Raw genomic sequence first — 26709 nt, 5'->3', positions numbered from 1 at the left:
CCCAAATCCAAACATCTCCTTCTAACTATGCCAGGTATTTTCATCTTTCCTGAATATAGACTAACAAGTTAGATAAAAATACTCACATGGACCAAGGCAATAATTAGGGTTCACAATGACAATTCCTATCATGATCAACAGGAAACTCCTCCATGTAATCTTGCCCAGTAATCTGAATTTTGAACATCCCTGATGCAGCATAGAAGTCATTGACAGGAAAACTGAAGTTCCCATAATGAAGACAAACCTACAACAGAACCAGCTATTAGTAACTAGCCATTTGCAATGCCTGTTGACATACTACCCCTACTTATAGTCTACTACATTACGGAAATGATAGCAGGCTAACAGCCAAGGAGGAGACTGAATCTGCCCTGCTGGGCTGCTGAGGCTGTGTACCACAGGGTCGGCCTCAGGAGCAGAATGTTCGAAGCCTGAGTGGAGTTGGCAAGCACAAGCCTCCCATTTAGTGCCAATCACAACACACTCCCCCACAGACCCTGGAGGTGGCTGAGAAACACAAAGAAGTTTGCAGTCACTTCCAACTTCACTTGGCTCCTGAAAGAAATGGGAAGTCGATTCTGCTTCTTTCCCTTTGTCTCGACTCACACAGATGTCTGTTTCCCTTTCTTTTGCCACGCTAAATTATGTCTATAAAGGAAAAGTCAGAACACTAATTTCTCCAAATGATTTGGCCAGGGATTACAGAGGAGTCTGCCCTGTTTTCTGGGTGTCTCCTGGCTCCCTGGCTCAGAATCAGCCTTGTCAGGTCCAGCTTCTGGCAACAGAAATTCTCTACTAGAAATCTCACAGAGAATTTACGTGAACAGTCACCAGGTCTTCGGGCATGTTAACCCGTCTCAGAATCTCCTGTAAAAGCCCAGTGATGAAACACAGGGAGTAAAAACATGAACCATCTCCTGCCACTGCCTCTTACCAAGTAAAGCTCCTTAAAGCAACAGGGCAAAGGTACAAACTCCACTTCATACAGGAAGTGTCCCATGGCAAGAACAAGAAGCCATAAACCATTGGCAAAAGAGCTTGGTTGCTCCATTAAATTTCAACTTATCACTATCATTGCCCACTATATATTTGTTGTGTTCAATGACACCACAATTCTGTATTTCTTTTAGGAAACATGACCGTACACTGATTTTCAGTATTAGTAGGAGGATAATTGATTAGATCTGCAGGCCTACTTTACAAAAAAAAAAAAAAAAGTACTTCCAGGCAAAGGCTTGGGAACTCCCATAATCTCAAGTCAATTCCCACTTGCTGTTGATATGTAAATTCCTCAAACTAATCTCCCTTATGCCTTTGTGGCCCTCAGTCTTTAAGTCTGATGCTGTTAATAACTTCAGTATTGACCATCAGTCAGTAGTCCATGTGTATGATTACTGGCTGCACGCACCGAGTCCATCACTGCCGGACAGTGAACAAGTATTAATGGAACTGCATGCAGAACTTATGCTGCCTTTCCTTGTGTTATCAGATTTGGCATCCCTTATTCACAGTCACAAATGCCCCCTATTAAGTCACTCATTTTTCATGCTCACATGCAATAGTCACTATAACAAGTATAACAACCAGCCAGTAACACAAGTTCTGGAAGCACTTCTCAACAGCAGGACACAGGTCTACAGTTCAGGACTAGCAGCTGGTCTCAAAAGCAAACTCCAGCATCACTTGAAACATGAAAGACATGAGGAAGACAGGAGTAGAAATCACCCCAGTACTCACCAAGGGAACACCAGGTCCGCGACTGTCAATCCTGCAGAACAACACAAATACAGTCAGTAAGAGAACCCCAGGACATAAACACTTCTCAAATCTAGGATGAACTCCATTGTATTCTGCTATGGAGGACAAGCTCACACGAAGCTCGTGCACACAAACTCTCCCTTGAGATTCTGCAACCCATCTCCAGGCAGGGGGATTTCTGCTGAACGTTAACAGAACAGGGCAGACCCTGACTGTGAGTGTATGTAAAGCTTGCAACTACCACGCCAGAATTACAGCCATGATTTGGCTTTTCCCACATTAATTCCAGTTCAGTGGTGGCCCAAGAGGGACCCCAAGTGTTAGGAAGCAGAACCCTCTAGAATACGAGGACCAGCAGAAGGTGCACATGGGGTATGACAATGATCATTCACAACCAAATTCTTAGTGTCTTAACACCGAGTCCCTTGGCCCCACAGCAGAAATTTGGGATCTGTATGTCACCACAGTGAGGCATTATACATTTACAATATACAAGAGGAAAAACTGCCTTGTTATATGGGGACAGGAGCGCTGTGGCTCTAAGGCGGCCAGTGGGGGTCAGGGTAAAGGTTCTAGGGGATGCAGAACCCCCAGCAATGCAGCTGTGAGGAAGGAGCTCACCGTTCCAACTTGAATGCTTGAAATACCAGTATTTTCCACCTCCATAGTTAACGAAGATCATGAGCACGAGAGCTATCCTGGAAAGTCAACAAAGAGAATGCCTTCAGAGTGTGGATGTGACAAGAGTGGCCACATGGCCGGATGTGACTGTACACACAGGAGGTGCAGTTAGGCAGTCCTGAGATGAGACTTCTTCTAAAACTATGATGACCATCCAAGAAAGGTCTGTCAAAACCATTTCCAGTGTTTCTTTAAGAAAACTTCCACTGGGGGTGAGCCTTGGTTGTGGTAATTAAGACACCCATGTTCCATAGGGCAGTACGTGCGTCCTCTTCCCAGCTCGTATCCTGACTGTAGCTTCCTACTGCTGCACACCCTGGCCCTGGGAGATATCAGGTGACAGCTCAAGTACATGGGTCCCTGTCACAACTGACACCTGCACTGAGCTCCTGGCTCCAACTGTTGCAGGTATTTGGGGAGTGAACCAACACATGGACAGTTTCTCTCTACATATCTGTCTCTGTCTCTCAAATAACCAACATTTTTCAAAAGATTTATTTATTTTTACTGGAAAGGCAGATTCGCAGACAGAACGAGAGATAGAAAGGTCTTCTGTCCACTGACTCTCTCCCCAAGTGGCTGCAACAGCCAGAGCTGAGACACTCCAAAGCCAGAAGCCAGCAGCTAGGAGCCTCTTCAAGGTCTCCCATGCAGGTGCAGGGTTCCAAGGCTCTGGCCCATCCTCTGCTTCTTTCCCAGGCCACAAGCAAGGGAGCTGGAGGGAAGTGGAGCAGCCAGGATATGAACTGGCACCAATATTGGATGCCGGTGAATGGAAGGCAAGGACTTCAGCTACTAGGCTACCATGCTGGGCTCGCCAATATTTTTTTAGAAATGAAAATTTGGGCCCAGTGCAATGACCTAGTGCCAAGGTCCTCACCTTGCAGGCACCAGGATCCATGTAGGTGCCAGTTTGTGTCCCAGCTGCTCCACTTCCCAACCAGCTCCCTGCTTGTGCCTGGTAAGGGTGGATGACTGCCTGAGGCCTTGGCACCCTGTACCCTGTGAGATGCGATGGCTACCCGGGTCCACTGAATTACGTGATACAATGGCTACTGGGCCCACTGAACTACACGATGTGATGGCCACCTGGGCCCACTGTCTTACGTGATGTGATGGCTACTTGAACCCACTGTGTCTTACATGAGGTGATGGCTACTGGGCCCACCACGTCACAGGGAGCCCCACTCACCCCCGGAATGTGTCCACACAGCGCAGGCGGTAATTTGACACAGACGGGCGCCATGCTTCTGGCTGGGGATCACCACTGAGGGGGTCCGCCCTGCTTGGAGATCCCAGTTCCTTTATGAAAAACAAGAGACAAAGATGACAATTTATGATGCTAAGGAGCAAATTTCACTTCTTAATCTTTTTAGGGAAGAAATTGAGAAAGTCTGGTGTTGCAACACCAAGGGTTGAGTCAGTCCTTGCCATGTCAGCTCTCCATATAAGAGCACCAGTTCAAGTCCCAGTTGTTCCACCTCTGATGCAGCACCCTGTTAGTGAACCTGGGAAAGCAGCAGGTGATGACCCAGTTCTTGGACCCCCTCCCACCCATGTAGGAAACCCAGTCGGAATTCCCAGCTCTTGGCTGAGGCCTGATCCAGATATGGCTATTGTAGCCATTTGAAAAATGAAAAAGCAATAAAGGATCTCTCTTTTTCTCTCCCTCTCTCTCTCTCTCTCCTTCCCACTGCTCCTCTTTCAAATAAATAAATCATTTTTAAAAGATTTATTTTTATTGTAAAGGTAGAGTTATAGAAAGAGAAGGAGAGACAGAGAGATCATCCATCTACCGGTTCATTCTCCAAATGGCTGCAATGATGAGACCTGGGCTGGTCCAAAGCCAGGAGCCAGGAGCTTCTTCCAGGTCTCCCATGTGGGAGCAGTGTCCCAAGGACTTAGGCCATCTTCCTCTGCATTCCCACGCAAGAAGCAGGGAGCTGGATCAGAAGCGAAGTAGCCGGGACCTGAAGAGGTGCCCTTTTGGAATACCAACACTGCAGGTAAAGGCTCAGGTCCCCAAAACTCATTCTTTGCAAAGAGAGTAACAGTGGGGCCCGGCGCCGTGGCCTAGCGGCTAAAGTTCTCGCCTTGAACGCGCAGGGATCCCATATGGGCACCGGTTCTAATCCCAGCAGCTCTGCTTCCCGTCAAGCTCCCTGCTTGTGGCCTGGGAAAGCAGTCGAGGACAGCCCAAAGCCTTGCAACCCTGCACCCATGTGGCAGACCTGGAAGAGGTTCCTGGTTCCCGGCTTCGGATCGACACAGCACTGGCCCGTTGCGGCTCACTTGGGGAGTGAATCATTGGATGGAAGATCTTCCTCTCTGTCTCCCCTCCTCTGTATATCTGACTTTGTAATAAAAATAAATAAATCTTAAAAAAAAAAAAAAGGTAGTAACAGTGTGCAAACCTAAAAAATTTTCTTAACAGTTTTTCACTGTATTGTTTTCTGTGGCATTTGCAGAGCTGACCAGCAGCCATGCAAGAAACAAAGCAAAGCACTGATTTATACTTAAGTGCATCAAGTACAAGCATATACAGAAACAAGGATATCCACAGTGAGAGTAAACTTACTAACAACCACCAGCAATTATACACTGAGTGCTGATGCTGTTCATTTTAATCTGGGAACTCTCTATTGGACTGGTACAACAATGCTGCCTGCAGAGTCAACAGACATCAGAAGAGGATGCAGAAGGCAAGACCCACTTCCTGGTATGCATGCCATTTATCAAACCAGTTAAAAATAATTATTAAAAAGAAATGGCAAATTCTAGATTTAGGAAATCACCCAGGCAACACACAACGAACTCTAATGACTCACAGAATTGATGAGGCGATCAGTCTCTCGAGAACTCATAGCTTTAGAAATCCAATCATTAAAGTCATCCAAGCTGTCAAGAAATAAAAACTTCAGTTATTTTAGCTTCTTTCTTTCTATTCTTTATTTCAGAGAGACAGAGATCTCCCATCTGCTGGTTCACTTTCCAGGAGCTGGGAACTCCATCCAGGTCTCCCACATGGGTGTCAGTTACATCAACCATCACCTGCTGCTTGCCCGAGTCTACACTAGCAGGGAAATGGAGTCAGGAGCGCAGCCAGGACTTGAACCGGGCTCTCCATGGGCATGTGCAGACACCCCAAACAGCATCTTTAACCACTACACCAATCACCTGCCCCCGGTTAATTCATTTTCTTCGACAGACTTTTCCTAATGATTAGATGTCAAACTGAAATAAACTGATTTCAGGTTCACTTTCTATTTTAGTCAAGGAATGAAATGCTTAACAAGTAAACAGCAAAGAGCAGAAATCAAAGTTTATAATAGCAGAACATAGAAATGTCAAACCCTTACAGCATATTTTCCCTCAGTAATAAAAAAGCAATTGGGGACGGGAGGGCGGGGCCTGGCCATAGTGGGTAAAGCCAGTGACTAGCATCCCACAAAGGCACTGGTTCAAGTCCTGGCTGTTCTACTTACAACTCCCTGCTACTTACATGCTTCCTGCTAATACATCTAAGAAAGCAGGGGAACATGGTCCAAGTGATTGGGCCCCTGAAACTCACATGGGAGACGCAGGAAAAGCTCCTGGTTCCTGGCTCTGCATCAGCTCAGCTCCATCTGTGGCAGCCATATGTTGAGTGGACCAGTGGGTGGATGATGTCTCTGTGTATGTACCTCCCTTTGTCACTCTGTAATTCTGCCTTACAAATAAACAAGGAAAACTTAAGAAAAAGAGAGAGAGAAGAATGAGGAATAAGGATGGAGTCTTCATTAAAGGACTATGAAATATAAATGAAATAACCGCTCCCTGTTGCTGAGAGTCTTATCAATAATGCAATTAAAATAGCCAAAAGCTGGAAATAATCAAATTCATTCAACATAATAATCACACGGCATAGGACAGCAGTGTGACAGGATAGACATAACCATGAAAATGTCAAGAATGTGGATTCTGTTCAAACAAAGATAAACTATAAAAAAGAAATCTATATTATACTAAATAGGAGTGCATGCATTCACACAGAGAAAGCCTGAAAGCAGCTGTGCAGTGGATCAAACAGCTGTTACTGTACCTAACCTTTTTTTTTTTTAATTTCACAGGAAGCGAGACACAGACATCGATCTTTAATCCAATGCTTTCCTCCCAAAATGCCCACAAAAGCCAACAGCCAGGACCGGGCCATGCTGAAGCAGGAACTGGGTGCTCAATCATGCTGCTGACGGGCACCTCTAGTATTTGAGGTACTCAATTACTGCTGTTCACAGAAGGAAGCTAGAATTGGGGAGCAGAACCAGGACTGCGGCACAGAAAGTGGGCATCCCAAGGAACTCTCCTAACTGCCCTGCCAGTCCTCCACATGCTCCCCTTTTGTTCACGGCTGATTTAAGTCCAAAACATATCCAAATGTCCTTAAGCGTATTTTACATGTTTAACAAAAGATAAATACATTAATTGGCTTATCTTTAAAATACAATGTCTAGTTGGTAAAAAACAAAACAAATAATTCAGAAAGTTTCCCCTACTTGGGTAAAAAAACAACAAAAAAACTATGTTTTGCATTAATTTAACTTTTTCCATTTGGGGTAGGCACCATCATGACACCAATGTTAAGAAACTATTAGGTCGGGCCCAGCACAGTGACCTAGTGGCTAAAGTTCTCGCCTTGCATGTGCCAGGATCCCATATGAGCGCCAGTTCTTGCCCTGCCAGCTCCTCATCCAGCTCTCTGCTTGTGGTCTGGGAAAGCAGTAGAGGACAGTCCAAAGCGTTGAGACCCTGCATCTGCGTGGGAGACCCAGAGGAAGCTCCTGGCTCCTGGCTCCTGGCTTCGGATCGGCTCAGCTCCGGCCACTTGGAGAGTGAGTCAGTGGATGGAGGATCCTTCTGGTTTTGTTTTCCTCCTCTGTATATTTGACTTTCCAATAAAAAATAAAGAAATCTTTAAAAAAAGAAACCGATAGGTTGAGGCATGCATGGTGGTTTAGCAAGCTAACTCTCCATCTGTATCACTAGATTCCCCTGTGGGTGCAAATTTGAGTCCCAGCTGCTGCACTTCCCATGCAGCTCCCTGCCTGTGGCCTGGGAAAGCAGTGCAGGACGGCCCAAAGCCTTGGGCCCCTGTACCCAGGTGAAATACCCAGAAGAAACTCCTGGTTCCTGGCTCCTGGCTCCTGGCTCCTGGCTCAGCTCTTGCCATTATGGTCATTTGGGGAGTGAACCAAAGAATGAAGATCTTTGTCTCCTCTCTCTCTCTCCCCTCTCTAAGAATAAATTTAAAAGCATAAAATACAAACAGATTTGCCACATTTGAATTACTCAATGCAAGAAATTTCTTTTTCTGACCTTGAAAAATTTTAGCATCACAGAAAAGAAACTGGTATAAAGAACTTACATCAATCAGCTCCTACGAGTCTCTACACGCAGCCAATTTTCTTTCCCTATCTCCCATCACTGTCCCTCTTCTTGTCTTGCATTGAAAATCCTAGGCATCACACTGTTTCATGTATGAGCATACAAATGCTACCTATCCCAAAAGATATACACTACCTTTCGTATAGCTTTATTTCTAAGCATAATCAGAATTCCTTCATGACATTTGAAATGCTAGTAACAATTCCTAAGTATCATGTGGACAGCTCAGTTTCCCTGTGTCACAAACTTGTAATAATTGAGTTATTCAAACCACCATCCAAACACAATCCATACATCTAACATCTACATTTGTCATTTCTCTTTCTTCCCCAATCTCATTTCCCTTTTAGTCAGCACTGGCAATGTGACTATCACGTGAAAACAGGAAAACCTAAGGAAGATAAAAACAGAAGTTGAGATATGAGAAAATGAAGCAAGACAAACACAAACGCTTGCCTCTCTTCTACATGCCTGTGCTTCAAGTGAGAAGGATACAGATTTTTCTATCTTTTACTGTTCTTGGTTATTTTCTTCTTCAGACTAACCTAACTTCCTTGCATTTTCAGAAATGAAAATCATCACTCCTATATGGGGCCAATACTCCTCCAAAGATCCAGGCCATGAAAGATTGGCCTGAAAGACCAAGAATGACTAAGGAACCATACCACCAGACTACAGGGGATAAAGATCTGACAACACAAGGCAACGTAAGACCCTGCTCTGAAACCCAGTGAGCCATGTCTATTAGGAATTTCTAGCATTGGACAAGTGTCTCTTTTTGTGAGAAGCACTTTCAATCACATAGTGGGGCAAGGCCAATTTCCTTGCTAGTGCTATTTCTTAATGGTTAATAGCTTTAAAAATGAACACGGTAAATCCATCCACATGGACAGTGCAAAAGGAAGCACATAATACACTGGACGAGCACCCAAATCCTATCAAGGGGGCCAGTGCAATAGCTCAGTGGCTAAATCCTCACCTTGCATGCACCAGTATCTCATATGGGTTCCAGTTTGTGTTCCAGCTGTTCTACTTCCCATCCAGCTCCCTGCTAGTGGCCTAGGAAAGCACTCGAGGATGGCCTAAGGCCTTGGGCCCCTGTACCCAGGTGGAAGACCCAGAAGAAGCTCCTGTCCTCAGACTGGCTCAGCTCTGGCCATGACGCCACTTGTGGAGTGACCCAGCACATGGAAGATCTTTCTCTCTGTCTCTCCCCTTCTCTCTGTAAATCTGACTTTTCAACAAAACATAATAAATAAAATTAAAAAAAAAAAAAAGAAAGCTTGACAAGCAAGACTAGTGGAGTCTTGGGTCCACTCCAAACTGTAACTGTGTGCCAATGCAGCACCTGGGAGGAAGTGGTCAGATCCCTGCCAAGCTGAACTGAGCTCTCAGCACCTGCTTCAGCTAGCCCAGTTCAGGCATTTAGAAGACTGCACCAGCATTTCCTTCTTCTATCTCTGTGCTCCTCAAATAAATATATAAAAAATTTTAAAGCATCATAAGCGACTTGTACTAGCTCAGAATCAGGACATGAGATCTTTGAGGTAATAATTATTTTTTAAGCATTTGATTCATTTTCAGCCACAGAGAAGGCAAAAATGTGCTAGAATCTTGGCTGTTATTTCCCTGAAGTCAGAGACCAAGTCTTCATCTACACTAACTCTCCAATGCCCAGAACTGGATCAAACATAGCAGACTCCGAAACATTCAGTTAATCAAGGGCTGGTGCTCACTAGAGGAGTCAATCTACCCATTCTAAATATATAAATGTAATGTAACTGCGTTCTCCCCTCCTCAATTCTGTCTTCCCCTAACAACTTACCTTAACAACAGCCTTAGGAGGCACACTGCAATGATGAGGGACAGACCAATAAGGAATGCGACAGTGACAGCTGTGAAAAGAAAAAAACCATTATCACCAAAAATGTTATAATAAGCACCACAGTTGTCATATCATTACACTGACTCTGAAATGGGAAATGAAACCAAAAAAGAATAGAAACTCTAATTTCTGATGGTAAATTTCTTACAAATAATTGAGAATCTTAAGAATGAAATTTTTTTTTTTTACTCATTTATTGTTATTGGAAAGGGAGATCTACAGAAAAGAGAGACAGAGAAAGATCTTCATCTGCTGGTTCACTCCCCCAGTGGCCACAAAGACCAAAGCTGTGCTGAATCCAAAGCCAGGAGTCCCTTCCGGTCTCCCACGTGGTTGCAGGGTTCCAAGGCTTTGGGCCATTCTTTGCTGCTTTCCCAGGGTACAAGCAGGGAGCTGGAAAGGAAGTGGAGCCTCCAGGACACATCCCAGCATCCATATGGGATTTGGGTGCTTGAAGAGGAAGGATTAACCAGTTGAGAAATTGTGCCAGCTGCAAGTATCATTTTCTCTATGAAAGATATCAAACATACACAAAACACAGAGAATTAAAAAACAAACCATGCATATTCTAGAATTATGATATTGTCACTTCGGCTTCATCTTATTACTAACCTCCCCACACCTTTTCTGGTTCAAGAATTTTAAGACAGATAACACACACTGTATCATTCCATCACTCCATACTTCAGTAGTTTTTATATGGACCTTGTAACAGGCTTCTGCATTCAGTGCCATCCGCTGACACAATGTGCTGGGATGGACACAAAACATCACTTCCCCAGTGTCCCACTCAAGCCACACAAAACCCCTACCAAGTCACACCAGTCCAGACTGAAGGACAGTTTACAATAACCAGACAACACTCCTCAGAACTGTCAGGGCAAGGAAGACAGAGGGAGACCAGGGAGCTATCCTCCAGGACAGGAGATGAGCATCAGACAAGGCAAAGCAGTGTGGGCTCCTGGACTGGAACCTAAGCCAGGTAAAGGACACTGGAGCCATTAGAAAATTAAAGTTTCCTCCTTAACCCAAGGAGCCCTCTACACCGTCAGTCTGAACCAAACAGGAAACACCATACCCCCAATGCTAGCACAAGGGAGGATGCTGGCAGAGACAGAAGACAGACAGCACCTCTACACAGGCTGGGTAAACTGGCACCTTGGGCCCCCTCCAGCACCCACCATCTGCACTTGGGAAAGTCCCACAATCAGCTTTGGTTCAGACTTCTGTGACTAGAGACTGAACGTTTGTCAGGGCCCAAAGTCATGGCTCACCAATACCAGAGGGAAGACAGGTAATTGGACTCTACTCAGGTTCCGTAATTGGAGGTTTAACTTTCTAGTCAAGAAGCTATCAAGAAGCCAATGCGATAGCCCAGTTAACTAACCTTTGCCTTGGAGCACCAGTATCCTATATGGACATTGGTTCAGAAGAAACCAATGGCTTCAGATCAGCTCAGCTTTGGCCAAGGAAGCCATTTGGAAAGCAAATCAGTGGAAGGAAGATCTTTTTGTCTCTCCTCTCTGTAAATTTGCCTTTCCAATAAAAATTAAAAAAAAAAAAAAAAGCTACCAATGTAGCCACAGTTCAATCCCTTATTTACATCCCCAATAGTTTCCATTGGCAAGAAACCAATCAAAACCATCCCTTTTCAATACCTTATTTAAATATCTCCCACAGCAGGGAGAGTTCCCCGTATAAAAACCTCAGGCCAGGCTTTTTTAGGAACCCTCTTGGCTATGGAAGCTCTCTCTGCTTCTTTCAACAAATAACTCTCAGTTGACTGACCCTTCCTTGTCCCTGTGCCTAAATTGTTGTGGACATGAGGCAACAGCCCCGCAGGAAAGTCTGACAGAGAAGTATCTTTCAGTCAATTGCCCTATTTCTGGTCCCCTCCTGCTATATTTAACTTTTCAGCCTTATTTATACATCAAAGTTAAACTTCGTAATGATTAGATGTATCATACACCTTTCTTAGCTTACAGCAGTGCTAGAGTAAGTACATTATTATACCATCACTAGATTGGACAGACAACCTATAGTCCAGATGCTAAATTACATGGTGATCATGGATGAAGTGTTTCACTTTACCAGCACGACTTAAAAACTATTATCTCTGGGACCTCAGTGGCTGGGGTCCTTGCATGTGCCAGGATCCCATATGGGCACCAGTTCATACCCCATCTAGCTCCATGCTTGTGGCCTGGAAAAGCAGTAGAGGACAGCCCAAAGCCTTGGGACCCTGCACGCATGTGAAATACCAGGAAGTAGCTCCTGGTTCCAGATCAGCTCAGCTCTGGCCATTGCAGCCACTTGGAGTGAACCGTGGATGGAAAATCTTTCTGTCACTCCTTCTCCATATAAATCTGCCTTTCCAATAAAAATAAGCAAATCTTAAAAAAAAAAAAACTCTGAAAATGCCAATTTGAAAAGATCCACGGGGCCCGGCGGCGTGGCCTAGCGGCTAAAGTCCTCGCCTTGAAAGCCCCAGGATCCCATATGGGCGCCGGTTCTAGTCCCGGCAGCTCCACTTCCCATCCAGCTCCCTGCTTGTGGCCTGGGAAAGCAGTTGAGGACGGCCCAAAAGCTTTGGGACCCTGCACCCGCGTGGGGGACCCGGAAGAGGTTCCTGGTTCCCGGCTTCGGATCGGCACAGCACCGGCCCGTTGCGGCTCACTTGGGGAGTGAAACATCGGATGGAAGATCTTCCTCTCTGTCTCTCCTCCTCTCTGTATATCCGGCTTTCCAATAATAATAAAATCTTTTAAAAAAAAAAAAAGAAAAGATCCACACACAGCTTATACATACGAAGGTTACTGTCCACTGGGTTCTCATTGATGACCACGTCACATGCAATTCCGTTGCTCCCGTTAAGGTTCCTCCTTACCAAGACAGAATAGTTTCCAAATTCCCCAAACCTATATTCCAGCCTGTAAAGATTGGGAACAGTAGACAGTTACATTCAGAAACACGGAGTTGGACGTGCTAATGTTCTGAAGGCAGAGACAGGCACTTCTGCACACAGATCAGGAAAGCCCAAAAGAGCCTCTCCAAGGATGGAACACTAAGAGCAAACAGGACAGAAGACAGAGATAGTGTGCAGGCCTCACGCAGAGCACATCAAAGCTGCCACCCACCTACAGACTTCCTTCTCTACCCGGGAATCATTCAGCTGCAGGACCGACCCATGCTGGCTGCTGACAGGGACAGCGGCAATGCTGGCTGGCCCTGGTTTTTCTCTCTGAGGAACATTGACCAGAAGCTCAAACAAGCACTACAAAAGAAAAAAGCACAACAGGCAACAAGTGTGGAGTTTCTGAAAACTCTAAGGATTGCTGCAGAACACAATATCCAACTGTTGAGCAACACGTGACTCTGAACTTTTAATGGAAAAAAGTTTCATTTTGATGAAACATATCTACTAGCTGTTACTCAATGATCATGCTGCTATGGATGCCAGCACCACAGGCAGACACTCACCTCTATGCCACAGTGCCAACCTCCCCCAGTTCCAACTTTCTGCTAACTCACACCTGAGCAGGCAGCAGATGATGGGTCAAATAGTTGGGTCCCTGTCACCCCCACAGAACGGCCCAGTTCCAGCAGCTTCTTCCAGGTCTTGCACTTGGGCCATCCTCCATTGCTTTCCCAGGTGCATCAGCAGGAGGCTATGTCAGAAGTGAAGTAGCTAGGACTCAAGTCGGCAACCATTTGGATGCTGGCACAAGAGGCAGCACCATGGTGCTGTAACTGTGGCTTTGCAATGCACCTTATCCAATGCAGCACATCTCCAATGTGGCCCATTCTCCTTTTGATCCTCTTGCTCATTTACTCTTTCATGAATTATGGACTTATTTTTGCAGATTCTATAAAGCACCCATTAATACCTTAGCAGTAATAAAGTTAAATGTATAAATCAATTTGAGAAGCGCCACTATGTTTCCTATATTACTTTTCATATCAGAGTGTACTATGCATCTCTCTGTTTAACCTATATTCTTCCCATTACAATTTGGATGTGACCTCTACAGATTCCTCAAGGGAAAATATGAAATTACCATGATCTTTCATTATTCCATCTGAAAGAATGTAATTTAATATTTCTTGGGCCCGGGCGCCGTGGCCTAGCGGCTAAAGTTCTCGCCTTGCACGCACTGGGATCCCATATGGGCACCGGTTTTAATCCAGGCGGCCCTGCTTCCCATCCAGCTCCTTGCTTGTGGCCTGGGAAAGCAGTCGAGGATGGCCCAAAGATTTGGGATCCTGCACCCGTGTGGGAGACCCGGAAGAGGTTCCTGGTTCCTGGCTTCGGATCGACACAGCACCGGCCATTGCAGCTCACCTGGGGAGTGAATCATCGGATGGAAGATCTTCCTCTCTGTCTCTCCTCTTCTCTGTATATCTGACTTTGTAATAAAAATAAATAAATCTTTAAAAAAATATATTTCTTTATAAAGGTTTATTTATTTTTATTGGAGAGGCAGATTTACAGAGAGGAGAGAAAGATATTCCATCCACTGGTTCACTTCCCATGTGGCCACAACAGCTGAAATTGAGCCCATCAGAAATCAGGATCTCCCTCCCGGTCTCCCACAAGGGTGCAGCAGGGCCCTAAGGCTTTGGGCCATCCTTGACTGCTTTCCCAGGCCACAGGCAGGGAGCAGGAAGGGAAGTGCAGCAGCTGGAATACAAACCAATGTCCATAAGGGATCCCGGCACATGGCACAGCGAGGACTTTAGCCACTAGGATACGGCACCGGACCCAGATTTAATATTTCTGCATCCATATTACCAGATTTTAACATCCTGCAGGACAACTCCAATAAGTCACCTTTTTCTGTTGTTGCTAACAAATGCAGAGTTAGTTTCTAGAAGTCCTGGCTGCTCCACTTTCCATCCAAGTCCCTGCTAACGCACCTGGGAACAGCAGAAGATAATTCAAGTAACTGGGCCTCTGTGCTGCCATGGGAGACACAGAAGCTCCTGGTCTCTGGTTTGGGCACGGCCCTGCCGTAGCCATTTTGGCCTTTCGGGGAGTAATCCAGGAGATGTGAGATTTGTCTCTTCATCCCTCTGTATGACTCCACCCTTAAATAAACCTTAAAAAAATGATGAGTAAGAAATGATAGAAGTGTATGTAATCCATTGCCATACAATTCTCCTCTGAACATATTTCTTCTGATTCTCCATTAGCCCATTTGTTTCCTTCCCTATAAACCGGAATTAGCACGTGTCAGGCTTTGCTATGAAAATGAACAAATCCCAAGGCAATGAAATGGTGAACAGGAACACAAGACATACATGGTAGCAGCGTTCAGATTTCCAGTACACAGCCAGGTGGGTCCCAGGAAGTTCATTATGGATGAGCAGTAGAGCCTGGTCCATCTTCAGCTCCCTGGGCTTCTTTTTGTCTAAATCTAGTAAGAATTAATACAATAAGGAGTGTGAAAAATCCAAACAGAATAACAAGGTACTGAAGGATGTGTCAGAGACCTGCACCTGGCTTCCGGGTGGCTCCAACCTTACCTCTTCATACACATGAACACACATGGGTATATGTATGCAGAGAGCACCCTTACACACACAAGTGAGGACCCCATCAACACATTCATACCCACTGTGCAAAATCACTGAGTGCGGAACCTCAATTCACCATGCTAAAATGTGACAAGCGCAGTTTCCCAGACAACTAATCCAGCAGATTCCAAAGCCCAAACTCAGTGTCCAAACTCCACCCAGAAAATCAACTGTGAGCACAGCCTGACTTGCAGTGGAAATGCAGAACTTTCCACAGGTTAGCAGGACCCAAGGACAATTTGGTGTTTCCTGTGTCCCACCACTTTATCTGGGAGTTTGGCTGCCAAGGCAGGTTTTTTTTTTTACTCTTCTACTTTCTTTTTTCATTTTACCTTAATCTTATTTACTTAGGGTACAAGGGCCAAGGGCTACAGAAAAGTGGGTAATATTATTTTTTTCCCCTGTATCTGGGGTCAGGGGAGAAATAAAGGGAAACGCCCCACCCGGCCTCCTACCCATCCCAGGTCCCTGATGTGAGGCACACTCCGAGGGTCCTGCTTAAGCAGTTTTGATAGTTCAACAGTTCTGAACTGCTGCCAATCTCGCCGTTCCAATCGCGATGAAATCTATTCAGAATTGACTGGCTCACATAGTCTCTTCATGGTTGGGGTTCTGAGATCAGCAGTTCAGTTGGAAGGATCACCAAAGAAACTTCGTCTGAGGTGATCCCAGCACTGATTCTTGGGTGTGCTTGTCAGTGCAGGGTCTGGCACAGTCCGTCGCCCCAATCTGCTTATGTATATGCTGGTGGCTGCAATTGCTGGGTCAGTTCTGTTTCCAGCCCTGTCTTTCACGCGAACCGATGGATGATGCAGTCCAGCCCAATCCTGTCCACTTCATACTCGGCCTTCACACAAACCAGTGGGAGTCGTAGCCTAGCTGGGGCAACTTGCCATAACCCCTACCAGGCATGGCCCCTACCCTGATTCCCATGCTTGCCAGTATGTACCGCAAACTTGTTCAGTCTGTCCCACATCCCATTTAGCTCTCATACATGTCAATGGGCATTGAAGCCTAGTTCAACCCAACCAACCCTACTATCCAGTCCACACACATACTGGCAGGTGCTGTTCTGTCTAGCCACCCCTGTCCCTGTCCTGGTTTTCATGCTCTCCAGTGGGAGTGGTTACCCATGAGGGAGGTGCCCACTATCTTCCTACTAGGCCACTCCAACTTCCGGATTATGCATTCTCCAGGTGGTTCTGGAGTTTAATCTGACAGATTAAGCTCTCAGTGCCAGCCTCTGCCAGTTGATGCTGTGGCAAAGCCCAACCAACCCTCACCCACTCTAATTTTTGCTTGCACGAGTCGGAACAGTCAGTCCGACCTGGCCCCTCACAGATGTAGCTCACCTGAGGTCCACAGGTGTTGTAGCCCTGCCTGATCTGGTCTGCCCCCATTCCAACTCACGCTTTCCAGTGGGAGTGGTTGCCCAGCAGGGGAGCCCACATTCCCCCTGCCGGCTCTGTCCCTCCTCCCCTGTTTCTCACGTATGCTGTTTGGGCGTTGCAACCATATCTGGTATGGCTCACCCCAACCTGGCATTCTGTAATGTGCACTGGTTTGTGTAGCGAATGAACCCGGCCTGCCAAGGCAGGTTTTGAGAAGGATAAGGAGACAAGCATCAGCCTCAACAGGCAGCGCATGGAGACCCAGTGTCACTCTGTTCACACTGCACACAGACCCCCAGCGACCAGATGGCACTCTCAGGGTCACAAAATGTCTGCCAATTGGTTAGGAAAACAGCTGTTGCCTCAAGTTAAAGCAAAGTGCTTTATTTAAAACAAGTGGGCCCCTAATACTGATCTCATATGATAGAAAAGTTGATTCAGTCTCTAGCTTTCAGGCTAAAGAACACAAAGGAACTCAGTGCAGTAGCCTAGTGGCTAAAGTCCTCACTTTCCAAGCCCCAGGACTCCATAAAGGTACATGCCAGTTTGTATCCCAGCTGTCCCACTTCCTATCAAGCTCTCTGCTTGTGGCCTGGGAAGGCAGTCGAGGACGGCCCAATGCATTGGGACCCTGCACCCGCATGGGAGACTGGGAAGATGCTCCTGGCTTCTCATGGGCTCAGCTTCAGCTATTGCAGGCCATTTGCGGGAGTAAACCAGCAGATGGAATTTCTATCTCTCCTTCTCTCTATAAGTCTGTCTTTCAAATAAAAATATAATAAATTAGGCCTGGCACAGTAGCCTAGTGGCTAAATCCTCACCTTGCACAAACCAGTATCCCATATGGGTGCCAGTTAGTGTCCTGGCTGCTCCACTTCCCATCTAGCTCCATATTTGTAGCCTGGGAACGCAGTAGAGGATGGCCCAAAGCCTTGGGACCCTGCACCTGCATGGGAGACCAGAAGAAGCTCCTGGCTTCAGATCAGCTACTGCTCCAGCCATTGCAGCCACTTGGGGAGTGAACCAGCTGATGGACAATCTTTCTATCTCTTGTTCTCTATATAAATCTAACTTTCCAATAAAAAAATTTTAAAAATAAAAAAAAATGAAAAAGAAATCTCTAAAAAGAAATAAAGAAACCTGCCACTTAGCTAGGATGATTGGCTCGTTGTCTTTAGGAACCCCCGTGTGATCACGCCCAAGACCAGCTGCACAGCTTTCAGGTCACTGAGTGCTCCTTGAAGCTGTCCTGAAATGGCCTTGTAAATCTACATGCCTGAGATAAGATGTGAGCTTCCCTTGCAATCATGACCTTGCTAGTAAAAACTACAAAACCTGGGAAACAAAGGATCAGGGACTGACTCTCAGGGTCGGGCAGATCCGCACCCATAAATACAGGGGTCTTTCCTCCAGAGTGCCCAGTGCCGCCTGGCTGCTGGGGTATCCTGTCTTTAATAATCTCGATGATTAAGGAATCCTTCACTTGGGCTAAAGTTCTCATTCAAGGTTTACCTCAATTTACCTTATCTAGTTTTCAGTGAAGGTAAACAGAGTATGTAACTATTTTTAACTTGAATTTTAGAAAGCTGAGAGTCCAGCCAGACATCGGAAAACTTGAGCAAACTACCCGTGTTTTGCTTTGTAAAATTCAGTTTACACCTTTTCAATTCAAATTTCGTGTCTACACTGAGATGCTGGATGTGTATAATACATCCTAGATTTCAGACTTGATAGAAAAAAAAAAACAGCAATTATATATTGAAGTGAAATCTTGGGTGGGTTAAACATACTGTTAAAATCAATTGCTCCATTTTAAAAGTTTTAACAGATACATAAGCAGTATACACTTCAACAGATGCATACACTGTGCAAATTCCAACACACAGTAACATAACTATGTCCTCAAACGTTTACATCATCTCTTTTCGGCAACAAAAATTCAGAATCCTCTTGTCCAGCTTTTTAAAACATGTAGTTATCTATAGTCACTCTACCCTACAGAGTACCAGAACTTCTTTCACCTAACTAAAATTTAGTACCAATCAATCAATCTTTCCCATCCCTTCTTCTCCCCTCTTCCCATCCGCAGGCAACCACCATCCTACTCTTAAATCCTACGAGGTCACATGGTACCTTGTCTATGCTTGACTTATTTCACAACACAATGTCCAGCAGCTTTAAGCACAAGATGTTGTGCTTTTTAGTGGCCAAACACGTTTCGTCGTGTGCAGGTACCACAATTCCATCTACTCCTCAGGTGAAGGGCACCTGGGCTGTGTCCAGGTCTCTGCCAGTGTGAACAGTACTGCATTGCAAACACAGATGTCTCCATTAAAGACTCCTGGCGCTTCCTCTGGATACGCAGCCAGCCAGTAGTAGGAGAGCTTGTTCGTGTGAAAGTCATCTTCACTGCTTGTTACTTTTTGCCAACAGCCAAGCTCACTGGAGGAGGTGTTATTTCACTGAGCTCTCCATTTACATGAGCATTAGCAGGGGTGAGGGAGGGTGGTGTTCAGATACACGTTGGCCATTTGTCTTCCTTGCAAAAAGAGATTATTTGTGCACCATGGAGTTGAGTTCTTTATATATCCTGGTTCCTGAGCCCTTTGGTCAGACACCCGGTTTGCAAACATTCTCCACCCTTCTGCTGGCTTCAGTCCATTCTCTTGATTGTCCCTTAGCTATGCAGACAATGATCAAGATGACCCTGTCTCCCTATTTCTACTTTGTTTCCTGAGCTTTTCTGGTCATAGTCTTAATAAATGGACTCTACCTAATTGTTCTTGCAAGTAAAATGTGGTACCCTCAAACTATCTGAAGACAAAGCCCCTAGTTCTACCAGCCCACCTGGGCTGGAAAACCTGGCTGTCCCAATTGGAATGGACTGCTTAGGAAATACTAATGTTCTTTCCTGCGTAGGATTGCGGTCAACACATCACCATTCTCCTTAAACAAAACAATGTTAAAACACACAGAAACAGTACTGGGCCAATATGTCTCTGACAAGTTGTGACTGGACAGGTTATGTAATCCTCTGGAGGTCCCTGTCACTGTATAATGTCGGGAGGCTGTACACAAATGTCACTAGCTAAAATGCTTTTTCTATAAGACTGAATTTCACCCGCACAGACACCAGGAGCCAGAACAGGAGATAGGGGAAGATGGGCAGATGACCACCACCTCTCCAGGGGACCCGACCGGCCCGGCCACAAACAATGACTGAAGGGGCTCCTGACAGAGAGCCCTGATAGCTCTGGAGTCTCACAAGAGTCCTCCAGGGCTGGGGTGACCTCCTCCTCCTCCTCCTCCTATTCCCATGGCCTAACGGGAGGAGCTGGACTTCCTGTTTTCCACCATTTCCCCTGGCAAGCTGGGGCTGAGGAGGGGATGCCCCTTCCGTCCCACAGCGCCTCGGAAGCCACCCCACTCTCGGGAGACCACAGCAAAGGTGCTGTGGCCCGGCAGAGCCAAGGAGTGTCCCCTTCACAACCCCGGGCCCCAGAGGCTCAGCCGAGGCTGCGGTTCGTCGCCGGCGCTTGCCAGCCGGCCTCACCCAAAACTGTGAAATTCGCCCAAGCAGTGGGGAGGGAAGTTTCTCCAGAAGTGTAACTTGAACCAACGTCCCTGCCACCACCTCCCACACATAGCGCGATCCCTGAGGCCAAGCGCCCACGCTGCGGCTCGCAGGTTGCACTCCTCCGACCCCCGAGTCGTCGGCCACAAGGGCCTTTGGGAGAAAGGATGTGGTCCCTGGGGACCGGACACGGGGAACGATCAATCCCTGTCTCTGACTCAGACTCGCGTCTGTGGAGTTAAGGGCTCCCCAATCTAAGGCATCTCGCTATTTCGAGGAAAAACCACCAGGGGACGCACCAGGCCGTGCCCACAAGCCCAGGGGCCAAAAGCGCGGAGACGACGGCGGAGGCCGGGCCCAGGCCCGCGGTCCCGCTCCGACAACACCGCTCCGGGAGTTCTTCCCCTTTCTCGTGTGCGAGGAACCGCCGCGCGCCCCGTCCCCGCCAGCCGAGCGCGCTGTGGCGGCGGCGACACGCACTCACCTCGCTGCGGCGCGACCCCGGCGCCGCGCCCCGGAGAGCCGCCAGGGGCCAGCAGCGCGGCGCTCAGCACCGACGCGGCCAGCAGCAGCGAGACCAGCGCCCAGCCCGCGCCCCGCGCTCCCGACATGGCGACCCCCGCCGCCTCGGGCGGCCGTGCCTGCCCCGCTGGCTCCTCGGCCGCTGCGCCTCGGATCTCGCGCTGCTCCGTGGCGCACGGCCGCGCGCCCGTCATCGCCTCTCCCCCACCCGCCTTTCTCGGCTGCCGTCACGGAGGGGGCCTCTGCTGGCTCCCGGGGCGGTGCCAGCGGGGATGGGAGGGTCCCAGAGGCGGGGCCTGGCTGCCGCTCCCGACCCTGCCCCGGGGGAAGCGCCTCGGAGCCGAGGTTTCCTGCCCCGTGCACCCTGTCTGCGTCCGCGGAAACGGAAGCCTCCCGCAGAGAGCAGCTCCTGCAGCCCTGGAGCCGTTGCTGCCCAGTGGTTGCAACGCCAGTGGAGCAGCGTTCTGTTCAACTCCCGCGTGTGGCAGTCAGGGTCAGCAAGACCACAGATCCCCGCCCCCAAGACGTTGACCACTCAGAAGCCACCACACACCTTAAATGAGACACCTTGTGTTGCCACCGCTTTGAAAACACCCGGGCCGGTTCTTGAGCGAAGTCACCGGCCCGCAGGCCCACTCCTAGCTGCGTACCTGCAGAGGCCGACACCCCTCTAACGTATCTGGACAAGAACACTGGTCTCAGGATCGTGTATCTACAGAACCTCAGAGGCAACCTGCATGGATGTCCCACGGTGACCTGCAGGTACAGCAGCAGCAGAGGAGTTGACCTACAACTTCAAGCTGCCCACAGAGGTGAAATCTCGAACTTAAGGCCCAGGGAGGGACGGCTTCTGGTGAGACATACAGAGGTGGAAAGCCCAGTGGACCATTGTGGTGCTCAGGGACATGTGACCCTATGGCGAGGCACGCTGGATCAGGTAGGTGATGATTGGGGCAGTAAGGGGGCCTAGTGCTAACTATAGCTTCCCAATGGGCTTCAAAGGCGTCGGTCGCCTGCCTAAGTAGAGGGAGCAATGAGTGGGGGGGGGGCTGCACCCTGTTATTTTTGTATGTGTGTGAATTATGTGATCTTCTTTTAAGGTTCCACTGCAGTGTGATTAGTACAGTGGTAAGCCCAAGGGGGTGAGTATAGCACGTATCAAAGGCATCTTAAACCAGGTTGGAAAGACTTCCAGGAGGGCTAGACTGATGCGTAGACTAGGAAGGAAGGAGAGGCAGGTGCTGGATGGCTGAAGGAACTGGAAGAAAGCTCAGCGTGACTGGCGTGCAGTTCTGTGAAGCAGGTGGACAGACAGCAGAGGTGAGGACAGGCTTGTTCCTTAATGCCAGGGGCAACAGGGAAAGTAACCATCGCGGCCATCTCACAGTCTTATGTTCAAGCAGACAACTGCCCCTATGCCACAATGTCAGGAAGATGCTTGGTTATTCCCTTTCCTCTCAGCTCCCCTGCCCAGCTGTTCAAGCTGCCACAAGCAGGGGACCCTGGTGGACAAGCAGCCTGGCAAGGTCCTGTATCCTGCTTCGGTTTTCCTTGGGGCATTCATGTCTGCCTGATGCAATGGTTGCATGTTGTGTTCTGCGTATTACTTACTACAGATCAGGGGAAAAACATGTTTGTCCTTGGGAAAAGGCTTATTTCATTAAGTACAATCGTTTTCAGCTGGATCCACGTTGCTGCAAAAGTCAGTATTTCATTCTTTTTTGCAGCTGAGTAGTCAGTACTCCATAGTGTTACATACCACATTTTCTTTGTCCAGTCATCCGTTGATGGACCTCTGGGTTGATTCCATATTTTGGCTATTGTGAATCAAGCTACAGTAAACATGGGTATAATAACTCAGTTGTATGCTTCTGTTTGGGGTAAATTCCCAAAAGTGGGCTGGCTGGGTCATAACAAAAATCAATTTTCAGATTTTTAAGGAATCTCCAAACTGTCCTCCATAACAGTTAATAGAAAACTTTTCAAAAACAAAGCAAATAACTTCATTTTGGTATTTTTTCAGTGACAGGTATGCCATGCTGTTCCTTTTAGTAGCTTCCAGATACTTCTCGTAGCTGTCAGTCAATGTTCACTCCCACCCATAGTCACTGGAACTTGGTGTCTCAGTCTCACAGCCTTTCCAGGGTTCTGAGGCACAGAAGGTCTCACCCTGCACTGATGGAAGGCAGTTTATTTTGGCTGCCCATATGGAGAAGCTTTGTGGAGGTTCTTTTCTTGCTTCTTATTTCTGATATTTTTGTCTTTATCATTTATACTTATTTCTTTATTGTCATTCTTATTTAGTTTCAGGAGGGTATAAAAGGAAATGTACTCCAGGTAAATAAAATATTTTAAAGGGTCTTGCTTTAGCAATACTAAATGCCAATTTCTTGAAAAGTTTATTTAGCTTTGAAGGAAAACACCATGCATTTCATGAGGACTATACGTATATATATATATATTTTAAGATTTATTTATTTATTAATGAAAAGACAGATTTATAAAGAGAAGAAGACGCAGAGAGAAAGATCTTCTATCTGCTGGTTCACTCCCCAAATGACAGCAACAGCCTAAGCTGAGCTGATCCGAAGCCAGGAGTCTCTTCTGGGTCTCCCACATGGCTGCAGGGTCCCAAGGCTTTGGGCCGTCCTCGACTGCTTTCCCAGGCCACAAGCAGGGAGCTGGATGGGAAGCGGGGCTGCAGGATTAGAACCAGCACCCATGTGGGATCCTGGTACGTGCAAAATGAGCACTTTAGCCGCTAGACTACTGTGCCAGGCCCATGGTTTCATGTTTTAAATTACCTTTATTCACTCACAGGTTACACACCCCTGGTGATTACTGAAAATGAGCAATGTTGACCACAGAGGACTCTCCTATGGAGAGCTGCAAGACTTAAGCCTTCTCTCCCCCTCCACCACTGCTCAGTCCCTGTCACAGGCGTGAACAGCAGAACAGGAGAGAACAAACAGTATGATGGTTACTTTTAACTCTTCAAACAACACAGGTGCGGCAGCAGTGGGTGCTGGCCAGCAGTCGGACAATAGCTCCTCAGCACCCTCTTCTGAGGGAGCCATGTGAGCCCTGAAGGCAGGAGTTTCCAGTCTAGGCTTTGGTTAGGACATACTTAGGCTCATGACTTTTGCAGGGTTGTTTATTTTTGTTTGTTGTTTGCTTTTACTTCTTAAAATGCATTTGTAAAGCTGAGAGACAAATAAAGATACATGGGTTCATTCCCTCAAAATGCCCACAACAGCAGGCCTGTGCCCAGAATTCAATCCAGGTCTCCCACGTGAATGCCAGAGACTCAAGTACTTGATGGGTCACCTGCTGCCTCCAGGTGGTAGGTTAGCATGAAATTGGGATCAGAATTCAGAGCTGAGACTCAAACTCAGCTCCTCCAATACGGCACAATTCTGGTATCCCAAGCTGTGCCTCCACTACCGTGCCTAACACTCAGCCCTGATTTGCGCAGTTGTGCTGGGACTGAACTGTGTCAAAAACAAGCTAAAGAGTGATCCCTGAAGGCATGGACTTGTTTGGTGTTGGGAACAAAGCAAGGCTCAGCAGAACTGGAAACTGACTCCCACCAAGTTTCTTGTTTTAGAAATTGGCTTTGTCTGAGTCGCAGAGACAGCAGCAGAGTTTGGGTTGTCTCAGAGTAGGAAGGTAGACTCTCCCTAGCCCAGTGCTCTGTACCTGAGCTGGACTGTCAATATTTAAAAACAGGGGCCAGTATGGTGGCACTGCAAGCCAATCCTCCACCCTCTGGTGCCAGCATCCTATATAGGCACTGGCTCCACTTCCGATCCAGGTCCTGCTTATGGCCTGGGGAAAGCAACAGAGGATGCCCAGGTCTTTGGACCATTGCACCAACATGGAAGATCCAGAAGAAACTGCTGGCTCCTGGCTTCAGACCAGCCCAGCTCAGGCCATTGCAGTCATTTGGGAATGGAACCAGCAGATGGAAGACTTTCACTATCTCTCCTTCTCTCTCTGTAAAATCTGCCTTTCAAATAAATAGATCTTTAAAAAATTTAAAAATAAGTAAATCTGAAATGGACAACTTTGTTCTTATATAATACCCAGATCCTACTGGAGGAGGGGAAAATCCCTTTAAACAAGAACTACAACATGAATGACATCAAATCTTCAGTTCCCCATAGTAACTGCCTACATTAAGGGAAAGCATTGCTTGTATAGAGTTGTTTTGCACCAAGAGCTTTATTGAGACATAATTCACATACCAGAAAAGGTGCCCTTTTATTCAATTCAGTCTACTCAACACTCTGACACAGCTGTGCACCCATCACCACTATTTTCTTCCAGAACATATTCATCACCATCCATCCATCCAGAAGCAATCAACTGTCATTCTTTAAGCCCAGTTCCCTACCAGTTTTTGGCAAACACTCAGCTTTCTGTTTCTGAGTTTCCCTATTCTGGACATCTCATGTAAGTGGAATCACACAGTATGTAGCTTTATAACTGCTTCTTTCACTTATCATATTCTCAAGGCTCACCATGGGAGCAGTGTTGAGTCACTGTTGGTAGAACTACAGCTCAAGCACTCACCTCCTAACCTCAGTGCCGGCTGGAGTCCTCTCACCTCTGCTTGCCATCCAGCTTGCTGCTGATGCAGCTTGGGAGGCAGCACATCATGCCAGCACCCACACTAGAGACCCAAAGGCAGTTCTTGGCTCCTGGCTTCAGCAAAGCCCAACCCTGCTTCTTGCAGGCATTTGGGGAATGAACCAGCAGATGAAAAGATCGCTCTCTCTGTGTGTCACTCTGCTTTTCATATATATGAAAAATAAACTTTTTAAAAATGTTTCACTCATTTTATTTTAGCATGCAGCCTATTTCCTTTTTAAGGCTGAAAAACTCCATTATTTGGATGTCCCACATATCCAAACACTGAATTCATTTAGGTTATTTTACCTCTTGTCTATTATAAATAATGCTACCATGACATTAGTGTACAATGAGGAAATAGGTTTTCAGTTCTCTTGAGATGTAAGAGGGGGTTTCAAAAGTTCATGGAAAATGAAATTAAACAACTTAAGAGGCACAGAGACAGAAACAAAGAGGAGCTCCATATCCACTGGTTGACTTCCCAGTACTCACAGCAACCAAGGCTGAGCCAGACCAAAGCAGGGAGCTGGACACCCAGTCCAGGCAGGAACTCACCTAGTGGCCATCCTCTGCTACTTCCTAGAATGCTGGAATCGGGAACTGGAACAAAGGCCAGGCCTCCGGATATGGGATGCGGGTGTTCTCACCAATGTCTGGACCACTACACTGCACACGCAGTGCTTGGCACAGGGTAATTTTAAAAACCATGTGAAATGTATTATAACACATTTTCCATGTAAGATTTGAAGATCCTCTCATGCTTGGGAGGACTGCTGGACTACCTGGAAAGTCTGTTTTTGAGGAAGGGCCACACTATTTTCCAAATGTCTGTACTATTTAGTCTCTCATGCTCGGGAGGACTGCCGGACTACCTGGAAAGCCTGTTTTTGAAAAATCGAGTTTTGGGGGGGGAAGTGTAGGGGAGCCTATACAAAATTGTACCTCACAATTCAAAATTCAAAATAAAAATATATTACAAAAAAAAAAAAAAAAGAAGAAAGTCTGTTTTTGAGGAACTTCCACACTACTTTCCAAAATGGTTGCACCATTTTTACATCCCCATCGATGAGGTCCTAGTTTGTCCACATGCTGGCCAACATTTGCTTACTTTTTATTACAGACATCCTTAAAAGGTTATTAAGAGATGTTATAACAAAATAAAGACATGTGAAGAGTGCCCATGAGCTCCACAGTAATAGTGGAAATACTCGCAGCCACCCTGTTCCCAAATCCACCCCAGGCAGAATACATGGATGACACTG

The 26709-nt window shown here is 46.8% G+C and overlaps 1 protein-coding gene across 3 annotated transcripts in view; it reads right to left on the bottom strand.

Annotated features, from left to right (window-relative positions):
* The window catches only part of HGSNAT (heparan-alpha-glucosaminide N-acetyltransferase), a 39085-nt gene extending 17714 nt beyond the window's left edge, over window positions 1–21371 (bottom strand). The window contains exons 1-11 of one of the 3 annotated variants that reach the window (XM_058669818.1): window positions 21176–21371; window positions 15050–15165; window positions 12886–13022; window positions 12557–12678; window positions 9689–9758; window positions 6014–6172; window positions 5271–5340; window positions 3635–3744; window positions 2383–2459; window positions 1741–1771; window positions 87–247 (exon numbers count right to left, since the gene is read on the bottom strand). In XM_058669818.1, coding sequence (XP_058525801.1) covers window positions 87–247; window positions 1741–1771; window positions 2383–2459; window positions 3635–3744; window positions 5271–5340; window positions 6014–6172; window positions 9689–9758; window positions 12557–12678; window positions 12886–13022; window positions 15050–15133 — 1021 coding nt within the window. In that variant the 5' untranslated portion in view covers window positions 15134–15165; window positions 21176–21371. Of the gene's footprint in view, window positions 1–86; window positions 248–1740; window positions 1772–2382; window positions 2460–3634; window positions 3745–5270; window positions 5341–6013; window positions 6173–9688; window positions 9759–12556; window positions 12679–12885; window positions 13023–15049; window positions 15166–20774 lie in introns of all 3 variants that reach the window. The other 2 variants (XM_004592742.4, XM_058669819.1) reach the window with 2 other exon arrangements.
* Between the last annotated feature and the right edge of the window lie 5338 nt (window positions 21372–26709).

Source organism: Ochotona princeps, chromosome 11, assembly GCF_030435755.1.
Source record: "Ochotona princeps isolate mOchPri1 chromosome 11, mOchPri1.hap1, whole genome shotgun sequence".
NCBI lineage: Eukaryota > Metazoa > Chordata > Mammalia > Lagomorpha > Ochotonidae > Ochotona > Ochotona princeps.
The sequence above is the reverse complement of the archived record's forward strand: the minus strand, read 5'-3'. Positions and strand labels throughout refer to the sequence as shown.